The sequence below is a fragment of the Nyctibius grandis genome, chromosome Z, assembly GCF_013368605.1.
Source record: "Nyctibius grandis isolate bNycGra1 chromosome Z, bNycGra1.pri, whole genome shotgun sequence".
Classification (NCBI taxonomy): domain Eukaryota; kingdom Metazoa; phylum Chordata; class Aves; order Nyctibiiformes; family Nyctibiidae; genus Nyctibius; species Nyctibius grandis.
Window position 1 is genome coordinate 53,721,106 of NC_090695.1, and position 20,284 is coordinate 53,741,389.

The 20,284-nt window shown below is 38.5% G+C and overlaps 1 protein-coding gene across 3 annotated transcripts in view; it reads left to right on the forward strand.

Annotated features, from left to right (window-relative positions):
* The window catches only part of MCC (MCC regulator of WNT signaling pathway), a 247,572-nt gene that overhangs the window by 185,654 nt on the left and 41,634 nt on the right, over positions 1 to 20,284 (forward strand). For all 3 annotated transcript variants that reach the window (XM_068423654.1, XM_068423657.1, XM_068423656.1), the window contains 7 exons: positions 2,340 to 2,546; positions 12,387 to 12,533; positions 12,905 to 12,994; positions 13,674 to 13,822; positions 15,935 to 16,075; positions 17,275 to 17,375; positions 19,704 to 19,887. In XM_068423654.1, coding sequence (XP_068279755.1) covers positions 2,340 to 2,546; positions 12,387 to 12,533; positions 12,905 to 12,994; positions 13,674 to 13,822; positions 15,935 to 16,075; positions 17,275 to 17,375; positions 19,704 to 19,887 — 1,019 coding nt within the window. The remainder of the gene's footprint in view (positions 1 to 2,339; positions 2,547 to 12,386; positions 12,534 to 12,904; positions 12,995 to 13,673; positions 13,823 to 15,934; positions 16,076 to 17,274; positions 17,376 to 19,703; positions 19,888 to 20,284) is intronic.

The window sequence follows — 20,284 nt, forward strand, 5'->3', positions numbered from 1 at the left end:
ATACCTCAGCTTTGTTAAGGACTGTAGGGCAGCCTTTAGTACAACTGTCAGATCCACACTGATACTGTCACTGCCTGAACTTTGTATTTGTGTGGGCAAATGGTAGCAATGGAGTCTGGAGAAACAGCAGCAGCCTCTCTGTCTGAAGATAGCTCCATGGTGTTGAGCCACGGCTGCTGATTCCTCGTGACAGTCTTTCCTCTTGCAGTGTTGCTCCAGGCTTATCACCCCTAGTAGTGCTCTCAGGAGGAGAAGAGGCTTGGGAAAGGGAGGGGTTGGAAAAATAGCAACACTAGGAGCATGGAAGGAGGCAGCAGCAGAACTTGGCATTAGAGTGGTGAGGAAATAGCAGGGGAAGTGCATGAAAGAGGAGAGGATTTGGGGGGGAAAAAGGGAGAGGAGAGGACAGCAACAAAGAGGCACTGTTTAAAATAAAGCTGGCATCGTCAAGAGAGAATGCTTCTGCCATTACAGAGCTTTCCTTCGCATTGTAAGACTAACCACCCTATGCTTATTCAGAACTTGAACTCATCCTTGTGTTGAAATAGCTTACCTTGTCATAGTTTGAGACCTATAGGTCCAAGTTAAACTAACATAAGGGTGAGCTGTGGCTTCTTTCATCTTACAGAGATGTTGCAAGACATTGCTCTTTTAGAAAAGCAATTTAAGTTTACTACCAAATACGTAAGCAGAATTATAGTGTGGATACTGTGTCAGTGGAATTTTATATTTATGACTCTAAACGTATCGCAGTTTTGCGGAAGAGAAACATGACATATGATTTAAAAGGGTAAACTGAACCTGATTGCGAAAGTTTTGTTTCTGCTTCTTCCATAGAGGTGTCTTGAACTAGTTGTTAAAAATAAGTTTTTTCCTTTTGTATGAGTGTCTTTTCCTCCTCACTAAGGAGTCTAGCTGTAGCCAAGACTGATTCTTTAAAAGTAATGTATTGATAAAAATAAATAGCCAACTTTTCGTTATAATGGACAAATAATAAAATTTCACTGATACCTCAGTGTCAGTGCTGAAAACACTGGGAAGATTTCTTGCAGGAAAAAACAGAGTTGTATTTTCAACTTGGTTTGTCATTTCCAGCTGTACTCTAGTTGGTTCTTTTAGTCCCTCCCAAATTAAGAACATGAACTTCAGTTAGTAATTTTTGTTATATATAAAAATTAAGTCCTTTTGAATAAAACAACAAAGTAGACTATTTTTAACCTCAGTACATGAGTTAGTTATCTTCCATATTACACTTAACAGTGTAGGTTTTAGCTATAACTTGTTCTTGGATTATCCAATGAAATGAAACTTTCTAGGTTGCTAGTTACACCATATATTCATTTATTTTCCATGTTTCTTCCTACCATTTTAATGCAGACTGCTTTCAGAGAGATTCAAAAGCTTAAAAGCAGCAGCTGGAGGGTTTTTGCTTGTTGCAAAGGCCTTCCGTAAGTGAAAAAATTTAACACAGGCACAGCATACACTGCGTAGTAGAATCAGAACGGCACAGTCACCTGACGCGTTTGAATGTTATGCTGTGTTTCAGCGTGTTGAATGAACAGTCTGACGGTAAGTTTGGGCATGGCAGTATTCCCTTGCTGCTGGTGTGTGCGTGTAGTTTAGTTTCACCCAGTGCAAGTTGCTGGATATCCTTCGTGCTGAATGGTGCCTAAAAGGTACAGTTCTGAGCAAGGAGATGCTGAATGGCATTATGTGTCCCAGAGAAACCCAGTCTTTCTTATGCACTAGAAAGGCTGTAATGTCTTCTGGTATAATGTAAGCCTAGCCAAGGCCAGTTTTCTTTCTTTTATCTCTCTGTCACCTCTAGGAAAGAACATGCTTAGGGACATGGGAAGGAAATTGCATCTTTTTTAACTGTCCCACTCTTTTCCTTGCCCTTTTTGTGGAGTTGGTCTAGAACTAAGAAAGGCCACATGCCATGCACATTCATAGGCTGCTACCTTCTGCCTGTTACTCAGGCAGGGGATCAATAAGCACAGTGTTCACCCACGGCAAGGAGTCGTCAATTTGTTTTAAAGAGTTCTGAGATGAAACTACTGGGATTGCTGTCACTCACGGGTGACATGTTTTATTTGTGTATAAAACATCAACTGCTTTGATTTTGGACCATTTTAATAAAATGGTCAAACTATCAAACAAAATAAGCAATAATTTTATTTTGTATTACTTACCAAGCAAAATAAGCAAAGTAATGGTGTTGCGGGGCTGGGCATGTGCACACAAGTATGTATATATACACTTCTGTCCTGTGTACCATTAGTCTTGTTCAATCATCTTTCTCTGCTTGTTTCTGTTTTTTGATGACTGTATTTTTGCAGACTGTAGAAGAGATTGAGGGTGTACTGGGACGTGACCTTTATCCAAATCTATCTGAAGAGAGATCTCGATGGGAAAAGGAGCTAGCTGGCTTGCGGGAAGAGAATGAGAGCCTCACGGCCATGCTGTGTAGCAAAGAGGAGGAGTTGAACAGGACCAAGGCCACCATGAACGCTATTCGTGAAGAAAGGGACAGACTGCGTAGAAGGGTAAGGCTGCTGCGCAGATGTTGTCTTCTTGTTCCTTCTAGCCTGTATAATTTTGTCACCAGAGCAAGCTTCTCTCTAATCTTGCTTCCTGTGCTGGCTGTAGGGCTTTTTTTTTTTAAAGCTGAGCTATACAAATTACAGGACTAGGACAAAACTGAACATAATTGAAAAAGAGTGTGTGATGTACAGCCAAGGTGTACAACAACCTGAAGTCAGAAATCATGTGTTAACAGAAAACCTGATATTCATCTCCAAGGAAGCATATGTAACTTGTCTATAGAGAAGGCAGATGTTCATTTGGTGAATTTTCCTGTGAGGCTTTTTTTTTCCTGTAAACAACAAATATTTCTTTGGTTTTGGTGGGAATTCAATTTGTGATTAGGAGAAAGAAAAAGAGCAGGACTCCTGTCAGTGGATAATAATTCTCAGAACTGAACAATAAGTAGTCCCAGCCATGTCCTGCTTCCCTGTCTGCATTTTATGGTGCTGCAAAGGTCAGGTAAAGGCCTTGTGCTTTGTGTGGAGTCCAAAGTGAAAAACCTGGAAATTTGTTCACAAAAAGGATGATAGATCCAAGAGAACATGACCTCAATCTCTGTTACTTTTAAAATTTGTTAGCAGAGTTTTGCCTAAATATGAAATAATTTTGGCTTTAAAACAGGCAGTTTCGAGTTTGCATTGAATTTGAGCGACAATTTAGATCACTATATCTTGGTAAAATTATTGGAATTGTTGCTGTTTACCTACTGGCAGCAGATCGACCTTTTATGCAAATTCTGTTTCTAAAACAACGTTGTTCTACAGTGACTGTATCATTTTAGCATGAAGCTGCATTGTGTGAGACTTCCGATCTTCAGATATTGAGTCACAAATTACCTTCGTAAAACTCTGTAGCCTGTCTGAACGCCAAAAAATGTATGTGTGGTGAGGGAAGGATAGTAATCTGCTATCATATAAAACAAGACCACTTCAACTTTTCCTTTGTAAAATTTCATTTTATTATATACCATGAGTGTAAGTCGTTTTCACTCTTGAAGTTTTTGGACTGTCTTTATAGTGACGCTTCTTTTTTAACAGAGGCAGTACTACCCCTTGAGCTACAGAAGTAGCATTTACACACCTGGTGAATTATTGTAGCATTGCGGACGGAGGCAAGCGTGCAGCAAATAGAAATGTGCGCTGGTGAAATTCGTTCACACAAATGCAGATACTGACACTACAGATAATACTGATCAATACTGGGATATCAAACAAGAAAAAAATAGATGTCCTTGAGGATAGAAATAATAGAAAAACATTTAAATTTTGAGAAGTATGGAATGCAAGTTAAGGCGCTTAAAAGATTGGTTACAAGAATTTATGCTGACAGCCAGGAAGTCCTCAGTTAAAAAACAGAAAAGGGGAAGGAATTGGTGTTTGTACCCTTAGGGATTAACATGGCTGAGCCGTTGATGCATGGTGGCAAATTCAATCCTACGATGTACCAGATAAGTTATTTCCAGTAGAGACTGGAAAGACTGTATAAAGAGTGGTGAGATCTGATCTGGAACGTTATATGTAGTTCTTATCTCTTATGCTTGAAAAAGTTCAGTTTAAATTGGCAAAAAAAAAAGATTAGAAGATGGTCAGAGAAATGGGCAGCTTACTTGGAGAAGTGACTTAGAGAGATTGTCCTGTTCAACTTGGCAAAGCAAAATCTGAATTTGATTTCTCTTTACAAGTGCTGAAGAAAGCAAGTAAGAACTGGAGCTAATGGCTGTTCAAAGTTAGGTACAGAACTGGAACAAGAACAGATTAATATAAACCACTTGTCGCTATATTAGGCCAGAAATTAGACTATGAGGTGTATAACAGACAAGAGGATTCTGGTTCTGAAGAAGCAGTAAGGAGTAAGGCTACTGACTAACTACTTTGAAAACGGAGCTTTAAAATATTGAAGTTATGTTTGTATAGTGAAATGTATGACTATGCAGAGATAACTGTCAAAACTAGGATTGTTACAGTAGGATCATATCCAAAGGAAAGCAAAAAAACGTACGTTTAATTGTCTCAGTTAATAGAGCTGCAGTAATTCTAGAGCTAGCCTTAGTATCTCTGCACAAAACTGTTATGTTTTGTCTGGCTGCCAGCAGTAGCAGAGGGTTGGATTAGATGATGAGGAAAATGCTGTTTAGTTTTGTGCATGCAGATGCTGCTTGACTTGACCAGTCTATATTGGAATCTCCAGTGAACTAAGCATTTGTGGAGCCACACAAGTACTGGCTATGTTACTGAATATTTCACAATACCCTTAGTATAGGCAGGGCCTAGGACTGACAGGATAGTGTGTTAATCATGCTGATCTAGTAGTTGCTGGCGTGTCTAATGGAACAGTTAGCAAGGATGCTGCATCTGTTGATGTCTCTCTGTAATGGAAGCATCTCTGGTGGAAACAGAATTGAGGTCATCAACTTGTTTCATGTAAGTGGCCAGAGCCATTGTCGGATGATAGCAGCAGTGGGACGTTACTGACCTGAATTGTGTTCAGACCACTGACCCTGGAGAGGGTAAGTCTTGAATTGCCCTGTAGAGACTGTGAGCTGTCTTTTGTATACAGCAAGCCAGTTTAAATATTCATTCTTCTTTAATTAAGGAAATTCTTGTGCAGATTGGTTAGATGACTTGCCCAGTAGACAAAGGGTTAATGTTGGATTGGCACAGAGCATAACAAAATCAAGCAGCCTCTCTATTTCAGGCACAGCTGGTAGGTTTGTTTTTTTTTTCAGTTGGTTTCATGTAGTTTGCACCTATAGAGGACTTTATTGAAATATGGTTTTTAATATCATCCTGAACTTGCGGAACAACTGCTTTATTGCCCCCACCAGAGAAGTTTGTTTATGGCATATGACCCTGTCAGCCATACCATGTAATTGTTGCGCTGGAAATGGTATTTGCATTTTTAATGTAACTCAGTGTCCATAGTTGCAAGAAAATAAATGTTTTCTTTGACCTCTTAAATATTTTCTGTATGCCACCTGAACTCCGAGTCACTTCAGATTATTTCCCTGGAGAGTGGGAAAGCAGATCCAACTAAAATGCAGTTATTGTTCTTCTCAAATTAAATTGGGTGAAGTGAATAAGCTTGAAGTTGACCAGATCAATAGGTCTGTTACTTTAGACCAATGTCTGTAATCAAGCAGAGTGCTTTCAATACATCTTGCTCAGGCTTGTTGGAGGTTTAATTTGATTAGGTATTTACTGTGCTCAGTTAACAGTTTGAGCCACTTTCTAAAACAGTAGCTAAGAAACAACATACGTGTGGAGTTTGTTTCTCACGGGTCATTAGTAAATGAGGTAATAGCTTATTTCTGTTGGGTGCCTGCAGTGTAGCAGCTAATTTCATAATGCACAGGTTTATTTTACCTCTGTATGATATTACTGTATTAAAAATAAAATCTATTTAAGTCTGGGCCAGTCAATGCCCTAAAAACTCTTACACATAGCTGACCATAATCCTGAATCCAGTAATACAGATAAGATGCTGGGGAACTTCTGTACCAGTTCGTGGGATTAATATTATTATTACATGAGAATAAGGTTGTAAGGTTTTTTTAATTGCTGCCCATGAGTTGCCAAAAATTGCTGCCCAAAAGTTGCCAGATGAGTAGTGCGTCAGCACAGTCCCAAGCAGCCCGTTGGCGTAAGAAGCAGTGGGTATTGACAGTGTTCAGGCTTCCGTGAGGCTGTTCTGAAGAACTAAGTTGAAAGTGAAAAGGCGGTTCCAGCTCTGGAAGTCTGTTAAGTCTGTTCTCTGCATAAGCCATATGTCGACTTGTTCAGTTAATCAAATGCTTTAAGTTGTGAGGATTATTCTGTATCTGCTCCAAAATCAGCTGAATTCACCAAACTGACCAGAACAAAACCAGAATTAATATTTTAGCTATCTTAAATTTAAGACCTTCATAAAAACATAAACCCCAGAGGAGTAGAAAAGTGCCATTTTAATGCGTGATCCCTCCAGCTGCCCAGATTGCCCCCACTCCAAGAAACTTCATTTTAGTATGAGGGCTCTCCCAAAATACCGTGTTCTTTTGAGGAGTTGAAACTTACCCAAACCACAGCAGGAGTCAGATCCTTAGCCTTGCAGGCATTCTTGAGCCCACACTGTTCTCAGATGACACAAAGCTGGCACAAGCTGCTCAACTGTCCTTGTTTTGGCGTCATTCATGTTGGGATCAGAAGGTGTTGTTACAGATTGCTGAAGAACACTGGTATGTTATGGGCCTTTAGAGATTATTATCAGCTGGCACAGCTTGAAGTGATCCTTGAACTGTTCTGTCTGCTTGTCTCTTGGTGCGCACCAGGAACCCAAGGCAGCAGCCAAAAGCTATTTCCATTCTTCGCCTCCTTCACTTGCATGGTATTTGCTTATGCAGCAGTTATCTCTGCTTAGCTGTTAATGAACTAGAGCTTTGCTTCTGTTTCCAAGCTTGTATGCAACTGCTTAGTGATTAATCTGAAATTAAATGAGAAAACGCCTGAGATAGGCTTACTGCCCTTGCTTGTCTTTGTTTCTGCTGTTTGCTAGCCTGAATCAGAACACTTCAGTTGTGCTGGGAGCTTTTAGGGAATCCAGCCTTCACGTCCCATGTCACATCCTGCCGCGTCCCTGGTTGTCATTGCTTTGCATTGCTTTATAGAGGTGCAACACCCAGATCTTTCCGCATGGAGCAGTGCATGAGGGACTTTTGTCTGAAAGGTGTCAGAAGGAGATGAGAGCTTGCTTGGTAACATATTTGTACCACCCAGGGCACTGTAGCCTCTCCTGCTACTTAAAAAAGCCATATGTACAAACCCTAGTAGCATAGCTGCTCTACTGTAGCTTGTTGTGTCTGGGGTGTTCCCTTTCTCTATTCCTCAAAATAATTGTTCAATCTGCAGATTGATTTTCAGATCTGCCAGAGGAGAAGTGCTCCTAGTGACAGTTAAGTTCCTACATATTTCTTGAAAGTAGACAACTTTGCAGAGGAGGGAGATTCTGTAAATGCCTCGTTTGAACTGGTGAGTGCAGGTCTAAGCTCATTCAGTGCCAGAGAATTCATTGAGGAGATGGCCCTTGTAAATACCAGGAAAAACTTTTTTACCATTCTCAGCCAACCACAACAGACAACCTGAAGGGCCCTCACCACTGAGAGCAGCTTGAATTGTCACACTGGTATTTTGTTTTCCATCTTCCACTCCACAGATTAGCAATATGCATGAATAAATTAGAAAGTGGGAGAGGTATATTCAACTTCCTGTGGATTGTTGTACTTCATCTTTCTCCTCTCTATAACAAGGAAGAAAAATTGAAGTGGTATTAAAATGCTGGGAAAAAATTACTACTTGAAGGGTTCAAAGATACTGCATGATGAAACAGGTCACAAGTAGGGTAGAAAGAAAAGAATCACAGGCATGCTTCTTATTTGAAACTGGTTTAGGAACAAAAGCAGCAGATGTCCTTTGAATGTGGAAATCAGTGACAAAAACAGGCAGTATGTAGCTGTGAGGTTTTTTTGTTCAGGATATGTTAGCAAATCATGGAATTGTGAGTATGCCTGTGTAAAATACAAAGAATAAAAACGTGTTTCTTACGCTCATTATCTATAAACATGAATCTATTCCACCAAACTGTTTTCTGTAACCCACAATGCATTTATACAAAGATGTCCATGATGCCTATTGACCACTTATGAAGTCTTTCATAAATTCAACATTGCTGTAGTGTGTCAGCCGCTTTTCTCTTCTACCTTTGCTGTCTTTTTATTTAGTTCTTAAGGTACCAATGAGAAATTACACTTTATTTTTCGCTATTTCCTACTCCAACTCTCAGCATTCAAAGGAAGAAATTAGAAATGCAGCTAAACAATTGGTTCATATTGCTGAACATCAAATATTAATAAATAAAATTTCCAAGTTATTTAAGTTTATATTAATAACTTGAGAACGTTTCTTTGCACCTGGCCTGTCTTGGTATCTAGGCTCTTCAGTGCTCTGAAGTCTTAACGGCTCTGTTGCCTTTTGTCTCAATGCCCCTGCTCCTGCTCTTCCAAAGTTACAGCTCTTCTTTACTTAATGTAATCCCTTGGACTTCCTCCAGCTGTTTAGATCTTTGCTCTTCCCTTTTTTTTAATTGTGGATTTCACAGATGTTTCCCTGGACTTCTTTTTTCCTCTGTTGTTGCCTCCTCTTTTTTTTTTTTTTTTTTCTGATCATATAATTAGATCTGCCGGTCAGCCACTTTCCATCTCAATTTAGAGTTGTAGGACTTCATGGCAATTTTTATATCCTTCTGATGTTTGCATCTTTAAACTAGTACGATGCAAGGGCTGAAGAAATCTTTCTTTAAATCCTTCCTTGCTATTCCTCTCCAACTCACAAATCCACACGTTCCTGTCTTTCAGTAGAACTTTTTTGGTTTTGTTTCTTCACTTGTTTTCACCCGTCAGATTTTGCCAGTTTTGTAATCTGTTTCCTGTCAGATCTGCCCTTCCTCTGTCTCCCATTTCAAAGTGTTTATTAAGTCTCACGTGCAGTACTGCGATTACCTTCATTCTACTAATCAATGTAACCTCCAGAATAATCTATATTACATTGGTAATAACACTTAAGACTGGTAGAAGTATTGAGCAGGGGTGGTCAGACAATTTTTAAACATACTTTTTAAACTAGTCTTTTCATAACTCATGCAGTCACCAATCCAGAGAAGAAACTGGCTCTTCTGAACTATTTGGTTTTTTTGTTGATTCCTGTTCTTTGGTCTTCTTTTATTTTTCCTGTAGCATTACTCCTAGTGTGGAAAAGTACTTTCTGAGGAGACAGTGCATACTGCTCTATTTACAGTGGAGGTTTTGGTGACAAAAAATAGTTACCTAAGCTGTCTCAGGGCAGTCTGGTGGGTGGGCAACCCGGTCATGAGATTCTGGCTTGGTGAATGTGTGAATTGTGAGATGGGTGATTTTACAGGTCAGACAAACTTGCCCTGTTATCCTGCTCAGAATTACTATCCAGTACCCAGCATTGCTAAAGTTAGTGCAGTTTTTTATAGCAATTAATTCAGCATGTAATTTCTCAAATGAAGGCCTGAATCAGTAAATACATCAAGAAGCATGAATAAACAGACAATTTCTTTAAGTTGTGGTTGCTTCTGTGATACCGTATTAAAGCAGTGACTTGCATAGACTGATAACTGTGCTGTGCTCTGAGTTTTCTTTTATAAATGCTTTCGTGAGCAAAGCTTTGCCTGGCTACAGTCTTAGCTGTGTTAATTTTTCTTTACGTTGATGATGATGTTTTACAGATCCTTAGAATAACTGGCTTTGTAATCATGGCCAGTAGTCACTGCTCAGTAATAAAACATAGACTAAAGTAAACCTATCTGCATTAAAGTTTCATATAATATTGTCCTTACGTAAGGTGGTTTTAAACTTTGGAGTCAAATGCTTAGCATTTTAAGCAACTTTAACACTCGTGTTTCCTGGTTGCCCTTAAATTTAGAATGTTGCTTGCTTTTGGACTGAAATCTTTCAGGACTAGCTTCTAGGCATAGGTGAATATTTTAGCAATTTTTAAGTCAGATGTTGAGGCAGGGATTTGATTTTGTGAAGAACACGCCCCTAGGGGTTTTCCTGTTTGTTTGCTTTTAAGCAATGCTGTAACTTAAGCACTTGGGGAATTTAGTTTGGAACAGCCCGGGTTAAAAGAAATAGTAATAAATGTGATTTTGATTTAATTAAGTTTTGGGGTTGCTTTTTTTTTTTCAGTGTTAATGCCACAGTACAAATCCTATCTGCACTGGCATTCCACATCTGTGAGCCAAAACATGCATACATGGTTTCTTTCAGTTTTATGCATATCAGCAGGCTGAAATGATTAGTTTGCATCAGTAGAGCACTTCTGTCCTTAAGGTTTGCATTAGAGCAGCTGTACCCATGTTGAAATTATATATGTATGTATGAACAAAGGAGGCCTCAGCTGCAAATATGTAGAAGATACATGCTATGAATGTGCACTTTATATACTCTGCTCAGTTAACTTCATGATGTAATTACAGTTAAGATGTATAATTCTGGAGCAAGCACCCATATCCGTTTTTCACCAAGTTACTTTAAACATTGGGGATTTGATTTGAGGTTTTGTGTACTTTATCTTTTTTTTTAACAGAGAGAGCAATGGAGTTGTTTGGATTCATTTTGTTTAAGGTGTTGCACTCCTCCATGACTGAACAGGGAAGTTATGAGTGCAGTTTGCCTTTATGTGCTATTATTGTGAACACCTACAGCTTTTTATTAGTAACACGCAATTGTTCTGCTCTGTTATGTAAAACCCATGGGGTTTTTTCTTTTTTTGTAATTTGCATATACCTAAAAATTCTGTTATTTTAACAGTACGTCCTCAGGCTTACTGTCAGTTTCAGTTTGCATACGCTTGAGGGAGAAGCAGAGGCACTCATCAGGGAGGTAGAAGCAGACCGTAGGGGATCATAGGAGGCGTAAGAAACTGCTTTGGTGACAGGAGAGAGTTCCAGTTTGAACTCTTTCCCCAATGCAGTAGGTTGAAGGATCTGTATATGTTGTGCAGAGAAGATGCTGACTGCCGCTTCTTCAAGCAATTGCTAAACACTGACCATGCACTTGGTGAGCCTATAGCTGAAGAAAGTCTAAGCTTTAATGCAACTTTAATTTTGATATTTTTTGTCTACGGGATTTCAGCTTGCTTAATCAGTTCTTTGTGTAAATGTATTGTATTTAGTATAAAATCCCACCTTGTTTTAGAGAATAGGAATCAGGGTTACATTTCATGCTACAGGGGGTTATCAGATGGACTGACCTTTTATTTCACTGGCCTTTTGGTAAATTTCACCAGTTGTGTTTTGCAGATGGACTGTTCCAACAAAATCGGCATAGAAACTTGTGTACTAAAATAAACACTCCATATTTAGGGAAGTTTCCTCTTCAGATGGTTTCCTCTCCCTTTTCTGATCTCACACTCTTTGAGATTCTGTGGGAAAAATGAGCTCTGTCACTTTACCTTGTGGCATAATTGTGGTGTTAAGCAGACCATTTATTCTTTGTCTGTTAATAATTATTCCAAGGTAAACTATAATCTTTAGCTCAGCTATAGTTTGGCTCCTGCGGACTTTTTTTTTACCCTTTAGTCCTGAAAATCTTTTGACGTCAGTTCCACAAGTATCTGATGTGTTATGAGGACCATGCAGTGTTTGCAGTGTATGTTTACAGAGAGCTTCTGCAGACTGTTGGTTGGGTACTTTGCTGGTATTTTCTTGTCTGTACATTACTTACTATATGGTAGCTTTACTTACCTGTAGTTTTGAAAGCATGATTAACGTTTGAATTTCTTTGACCTTTAAATATGACAAAGTCATCCTGTGATATATTTATGTCAGGAGTTTTTTCAATAGTGGAGCTTTCCATTAACAGCAGGATCTTCGCTTGATTTGTTTAGGCATCATAATCTTCATCTGGAGCATTAGCTTCACCCCAGAGAGAATAAGTTCTATAGATATAGTACAGCTGCACTGAAAGAGTTATATAAAACAAGCTGAAACTTTGAGTAGTTACTCTACAGTATTACATTTGCGTATTTCCACAATGCAAATAGTTTAAAAAACTGACAACAATGGAATTTTAAAACAACTTCCATTCATCTGCTCCGCACATGAAAACTTTGCAGCCACCACAGGACAAAATACAACTTCTATGCTCAAGCCAGAAGCAATTAGGCTTGGCTGGACAATCAGAAAATCTCCAAACTGTTCAAACCATAAAAGTGGAAAAAACAGAATGTTATGTTTTATTTTAGGTTCGGGAACTGCAAACGCGTTTGCAAAGCGTGCAGGCAACAGGCCCATCCAGCCCAAGTCGTCTCACTTCTGCCAATCGACCCGTTAACCCCAGCACGGGAGAGCTGAGCACAAGCAGCAGTAGCAATGACATTCCCATAGCCAAGGTGAGTTGTTGCAGTAACGCTTCTCATTATCTGGGAGAAGCAGGCTTTGTTTTGCACAGCGTGTGATTTTTTTTTTGTGATTTTTTTTTTGTGATTTTTTTGCACAGCATGTTATTTTTGCAAGCATGTGATTAACTGGGAGATACCTGGAATCTCCAGAGAGTTTTCTGGGGTCCTAAGCAGGCCCATGAACGTGAGCTGCAGAAAGGAATTAAGCGCTAATGATTGTAATTCTCTCAGTTACAACACAGGTGTCAATTCTACAGTAGTTTACTTCATGTTTGCAAGTGTAGTAGTGAACAAATGCATTTTGTGTAATCTTTATGGCGTGTGGGTTTCCTGTGTAACCTGTGCAGCATTCTGACTTACAGGTTGCTGAAAGAGTGAAGTTGTCAAAGACAAGATCAGAGTCTTCATCATCCGATAGACCTGTTTTAGGATCAGAAATCAGCAGCATAGGGGTAAGGACTAATAATTATGTGCATGTGTGATACCTTCTGAAGATGACCTGTGTTGCATTAAAAACAACATTGCTTTCTTATTAAATTGATATATGAGCTAACTGAAAATACTTTAAAAGTTCTTTTGAGAAAAATATTTCAACAGGGAGTATTTTGCACGATACGAAGATCTCATTTTCTCATAACTGGTGGCTAGAAATCATTCTTTGAGTGACTTCAAGAGGATGATTTGGGGTAATTCCTCCAAAATAATATTCTTCAAGAAAAGACTGTTGAGTTGCATTTCACAACTTCCGGTCAGCAGAGAACTGGGTTCTGCTTTGTAGTGCTGATGTAAATCCTTAACGCTGCTGTCACTGTGTGTTATTTGTTCTACTGAAGAGCTTAGCTCTGACCTTTTGCTAAGCTTTCAAGAAAGTAAGTAACTTACACATTAGGCTTTTTAAATGTGTGGTGAAATAGTGGTCTTCACCTTCGGTTAGTAGAATTTTAAATCAAAATAGCTTCTTAAAGTGGAAACTTGTAAATGTTCTCTTCAATGTAAAATTCATAGTAATAACTGAATAATGAATGCTTTGAAGTGAGTGCGTACAAGCAAATGCAGCTCTCAGTGCAGACTGCTTGTGGGAGAGCTCAAGTGGTCATCTGTTCACAATGATCTGTTAACTGCCCTGTGCAGGTGTCTAGTACTGTGGCTGAACATTTGGCACATTCCCTCCAAGACTGCTCAAACATTCAGGAAATCTTCCAGACTCTTTATTCACATGGATCTGCTATCTCGGAAAGTAAAATCCGAGAGTTTGAAGTGGAGACAGAGAGATTAAATAGGTAAGGTGAAAAGTTAGATATGCTCAACTGTGTTGTCTGCTATTAGCTTTGTTAAAATTTCTACTTTTTTATCCTTTTTTAATATTTCTTAGTTCAGTCCCAGCTCAACTGTGGCAGCTGCACATAAACACGGAATGTAGTTGATGAAGAGAAGATTGAATCATATGCTAAGGATCCTTTCCATTAGTATGACACTTTGGTCATGCATTATTAGATCAGCACGGCACCTTCACCTGTAACAATTTTTACACCAGTGTCCTTCTCTGTGGCTGACCAAGTAGACATGGCATCTTTTTTCATAAGGCACATCACTGCTAGAAATAAGGATTCCTGTAACTTATTCTCCATCACTCTGGAATTAGCTTGCTTTGTTTTGTCCTGAAGAAACAGAATTATAGCGTTAACTGTATCAATGAATGTACTTATGTATGGTGGTATGGCATATATACCAGTAAATAGACTTCTGTCTGCAGAAGAAAGATTGCAGCTTTCTGGTTGCAGTTAAAATACTGCTGGTGTTATCCTTCATTAAGCTTTATCGAAACCAATGCTTCATGTCCTCTTTGGCACATAAAATCAAAACTGTGGATCAGGAACATAAGAATCATGTCTCAGCATGTTTCCCTCCAAGTTCTCTCTTCCCCACGGCTATCTCAAATTTCATCTGGTCAGTACAGTATCTCTTTTATTTGTAGCTCCTGTTTTGCAGTGCTGCAAAATCTGATCCTTTTTTCTTTTTTCTTTTTTCTTTTTTCTTCTTTTTTCTTTTTTCTTCTTTTTTCTTTTTTTTTATTTTTTCTTTTTTCTTTTTTATTTTTTCTTTTTTCTTTTTTATTTTTTGTTTTTTATTTTTTATTTTTTTTTGTTTTTTATTTTTTATTCTTTTTTCTTTTTTCTTTTTTCTTTTTTCTTTTTTTTTTCTTTTTTTTCTTTTTTCTTTTTTCTTTTTTTCTTTTTTTCTTTTCTTTTTTCTTTTTTCTTTTTTCTTTTTTATTTTTTATTTTTTATTTTTTATTTTTTATTTTTTGTTTTTTATTTTTTTTTTTTTTTTTTTTCTTTTTTATTTTTTATTTTTTCTTTTTTATTTCTTTTTTTTTTTTTTTTTTTTTTTTTTCTGTGCACTGCACAATTATGCTTTGACAACATGTATCCTTATAGGAAGTGTCAAATAAAATACAGGAGGTGAAGCATCTGAGAGTTCTAGCAACTGGGAAAGTCAGGGCTTTATTCTGATTGCTGAATAAATAGTATACTAGCCCTTCTTCTTCTTCTTGTGTTTGTTGAGAAGCCAGTGATTTTACAGTTCTGGATGGTACTGATTTCTTCGTTAGCTGCCTGTCCAAATTTTGAAATCATTTGCCTGTCTGTTTTTGGTGTATGTTCAACTCTTAGGATTAGACGTAGTACATTGTTGTGTAGTGCAGTTATGAGCAGTGAGAATAAACAGTAATACTGATATTCTGAAGCCTCATTTTCAGATTCAGAGTTAATCTCATTTGGAAGAATGTTACAATTAATTTCTGATATGAGGTTCTGTTTGACTGTTGCCAGAACTTTTGGAGATTTCATTGCCTCTTTGAAACTTCGTTCTTATTTTGGAAGTTACCTCTCTAATCACAACCAAAATATTACTTCAAGTGAAACGGTTATTCTGGATGTTCCAAAGAAAAGGGGCATTTATGCAGGTGCATGATCCTTGCGCACACCCACACAGTACACTAATGAATATGCCACTTAAAACAAGAAGCAAATGTGGCAGCAGGAATTGAGGAATGGAGGCAGAAAAATTAAGCAAAAAGTTAATATGAAACTGTCCTGCGCAGTCTTGTGGCCACAAAATAGTGGTAGATCTTTCTGCTTGCTACTGTTACACAGGGTTATGATTACATTTTATGGGAAGGACAGGAGAAGGAGAAGAGGCTGTCCTAAGAGAAATTACTGTCCTCTTGGCTCTTGACATGGGACACAGAACTGGTAGATTTTGCCATTTTCATTAAAAACCTTGTGTAGACCAAACGGTATTTGTTGTTTTAAATTATGATTGTTCTAGAGTTTTCAGGACAGTGTCCACAAGCTAAGCTTGAAAGTTGCAATTTACTTCCTTTTCTACAGCCGAATTGAGCACTTGAAATCCCAGAATGACTTGTTGACAATAACGCTAGAAGAGTGCAAGAGCAATGCCGAGAGGATGAGCATGCTTGTTGGGAAGTATGAGTCCAATGCCACAGCCCTCAGGCTTGCATTGCAGTACAGGTATGTACCTATGCAGAGGGTGTCTCGGCCAGAAAAAGAGGGAGTGAGGGAGACTTGATAGAAGTCTTTGAGAGTCAAATTGTTGGTGTGCCATAGTAATACTGTTTCTTTTTGTTTCCTCCCTGAAAAAATGCCTCTTTGGTTAAACTACTTGACGAACTACAGAACTGAAGTTATTGATTTCAACCCGAGTTCACCAGCAGCAGTGAACTCAATCTAATAGGAATACACAGATTTGTCTTTTCATTTTTAAATACTGAATTAACATTTGAATTAGTGAGTATGTGTAGGCTCGAACTGTTTCTGCTATATTTGGTCTTAAGATACAGATTCTCCGTATTAGGCTGGCACCTTTCACAAGACCAGTGGACCAAAGAGTAGTATTGTACTCCACAGAATTCAGAGTGACTTTATATTACATCAGTTGGAATTGTGGATGAATTGCTTGGCATATGGTTACAAGTATCTAAATTTGCTTTAAACTATATGTAAAAAGATGGTGTTGTTTAAGTTCTTCAGCTGCAACTAATTTGGAACAGGCAGTTCTGGTCTTAAGACAAATTGTGTGCCTTTTAAAGAGTGTGTTCCATTACTATCAGGCTTTAGCAACTTACAAGGAAATGTAAATTGCAAATAGGTATGTTAATGTATATATTATTTTCAAAAACATTAGAAATGCAGCAGGAATGAGTGACTCACAACTTTATTTAGAAGTTGTTGTGTTTTAAGAAGGAAAATCTTACAGCCAGGACAGAAAAACAAGTATTTTTCTTGTCTTTTCTTCTTGCTATACTTTGTATAGTATAGTTATAGAGTACAAAATACTGTATTTTGTATAGTAAGAAGGCCTGAAAAGTTTCTCAAAGGGATCACATTGACCACCATTCATATTGTTGACTGTTTCAAACATGCTTCTGGAGCTCACTTCACATCAGATCATTCTCTTCTGTTTTAACTTGTTACTTGACTTGAGGCCAAACTGGGACCATCATAAGGAAGGAGAGACTGTTGAATGCTTGTGATAGAAGTTATATGTGTTATGTCATTTAATATCCCTGCTGCTAGTCAAGTAGTAGGGAATCATGCAGTTCATCAGGTACCTCTTTTTTTTTTTGTTGCTGTTGCAGGTATTCTTCCCCTTTAAATTGCAGTTATATTTTTTGTGATTTTTGTTTTCCGTGTTTTGTTTTCTCTTTCAGTGAACAGTGCATAGAAGCGTATGAGCTGCTGTTGGCATTGGCAGAAAGTGAGCAGAGTCTCATTCTTGGGCAGTTCAGAGCTGCAGGTGTTGGTTCTGTTGGTAAGACGTCAATGAATCACGTTATTTAAATTTTTTTTTTGCATGTCAGTTAGCATTAAGAGTTAGTTGTAACGGTGATTCATCTCATGACCCATCACTCAAGAATGCTTTCCGGTCTTTTCTTGTTTTTAACTAATTAAATCACTTTACACACCCCAAAAAAATAGGGGAAAAGAAAAACAGAGACTGGAATTAAATCATAAAATTCACCAGCTATTTAAATTAACCTATGAACACTATTACAAGGCGATGCCTATTCTGGCAGTGGTGAGGCTGCTACAGACATGCAACTGTAGAGAGTGGAATTATTAAACAATACCCATGAGCATATGTGGCTTAGTGCCACCTAGCTGTGGTAACTGCAAGTACAGATTTTGTCTGAACCAGCAACACTGACCTGCCTAGAAGTATGGTCTATGAAAAACTGGCATTAAGACAATACAAAGGTAGCATTGAGTAGTTACCAAAAAACAAAAAAAAATGGCTCTAGTTTTTCACCTCACATTTTACCTTTGCTCTGAAGTTTTAAAACATTCTATCTTAGTTTTTACTGTGTTCTCAGGGTTATTAGCCTATATGTTCTAGGTTTTTCTTATTTTCTTGTGGCTAGATGTTTTTTAATATGCTGCTCACTAAGTAATAGAATAACTAAGTAAATGGGAAGTTTTTAGAGACAGAGTGACCATCTGGCTTTAGAGCCACAGGACTGACATGATCAGCCTCTTGTTTCAGATGACTAGATGAACTCAGCCCACAGTTGCTGTGCTGCTAACCATGCCCCATTTTGTAGTTCTCCCAGTGCTAGAAGCAGGCCCTTGTACCTGTCTCGGCCTGTGCAGTGTGTGCCATACACTAAACGTTGGAGTGAATGTGAGATTTTCATCCACCTTTCTTCCAGACTCGGGTCAATCCTTTCCATAATGTGCTAGGGAGCTTTCCCTTCTGGCAGAGAACAGTGGCCAGCAGAAGTGAATTTAGTCTTGAGTTTTCTATTCACATACGTGGCAGAAGGAAATCTTAGAAGGGAGAAATACTTTGTGTTTGAGTAGGGTTTCATCTCACATGCATTTTATAAAAGAGAGTGTAGTTTAGTTTTTATATAGGTGTCTGTCTACAGCTCGTAATTATGGTATTATCAGTTACAGCCCTGTGATAGAAATAGTGCCAATTTCCCATTACATAACGCAGCTTGGAGGAAGTTGTGTTTGGTTTCTGTACCTTTACTTTACCATGAAATTTGATTAAAAAACCTAGATAAAATAGCATGTTTTTGGTTTGAAGATCAGTCAAGTTTTACATCAACATCTGTGAGTGGAAAATCCATGGGAGCTGCTTCTGCATCGCTTACAGCTGAGCATATCCAGCTGCTCCTAACAGAACATTCTCCCTTCCTGTCTTCTGTATTATTGTTATTTCTAGTGCACGCACTTCACTTAGCAAGTGTGAAGTATGGGTAATTGGTCTTTGACTCAAATAAGGATGAAATGAAAATCTGACATACAGCAAATGGGGGGGGTTTTATACTCTCTGACATCTTCACATTGTATTTGGTAAAGTGTGAATATATTGTAGTTTTGTTCAGACTTTCAGTGTAGCCACTAGTGTGTCTTAGTTTAATGACTTGACTCCAGCTGGAGTTAGGACTATAAGAATGGTGACAGTGGTGGTTTCTGTCCTTCCTCTGCTGAAGGGATGGTTTACCAGCTGCATAGATGCTGCATAACCACTAGGAAGTTACAGCAAGTTAAAAAACACCAGTGCTAGTTTTCTTTTGGTTCAGCATGCATGACGGTGAACTCTGACAGGCTGTTTCTAAGCAGTAAGACAACTCTTCCAGCTGGAAGGGTAACCTGTAAGAAGGTGTTCTGGCAAACCATTAGGCTTGAGATAAAGGTGCTTGTGAGAAAAAGCACTCAAAATGACCACACTGTGAAACAGCACTGGACTGATTGGAGTAAGAGTTGTAATTTAGGCTGAGGCTTTTTGAGTGTATTACTAATTCGAGCATCCTAACCTAATCACCTAATCCTAATGCACAATGCACACCCTTACAAACAGACAAGCTAGCTACGGTAAAAACGTCACTTAAGATATGTACCCAGAGCAACAAGTACCTGGAGCTTGTGGCTGGGAGGGAAATACCTTCAGGCCAGTAGCCCAGTTACCACTGACTCTCACGCAGAAGAGAAGTTGCTTTTACATCACAGATTGGTAATTTATTGTCATCACTTGGTATAAATTGAGAGTGTGTAGAAGCATCTCTACTCTTGCCTTTATTTCTGTTGCTCTCCTCAAAGCTCTGAAACAGATTGTTTGCTTGAAAACTAGGGGACCAGACAGGTGATGAAAACATCACCCAGATGCTTAAGAGAGCTCATGACTGCAGGAAGACAGCTGAGAATGCAGCAAAAGCCTTGCTGATGAAACTAGATGGGAGCTGTGGGGGAGCCTATGCAATCACTGGCTGTAGCGTGCAGCCCTGGGAAAGCCTGTCATCGAACAGCCACACAAGGTAACTGCAACTCATCTGATCTCCTAATCACCAAGTTTTTTATTTCAGACTGAAAGTTATGTTGTATTGAATTTGCTGAACTACCTCCCTCACTTCAGTCCACTGGCTCCTTTGCTTTGATTTATAAGTCACCATGCCTCAGTGGTCTAATTGTCCTTAGACTTCGAGGAACTCCAGCCAAAAAGGGTTTTGCATAAATTTGTTGCAGATGGGTGACTCTGAACTTTGATCTTCCTCATAAAGGGCAAAACTATTACCTTTGTTTTATTTCAGTGACTTTCTTGCTGTTTTCTTGGAACCCAAATCATGTACTTCTTATTCATATCTGTTGTATCCAGACAGCACATATGTACAGAGAACCAGAGATCAGAAGTATGCTACCATAGGCGTTTTGGAG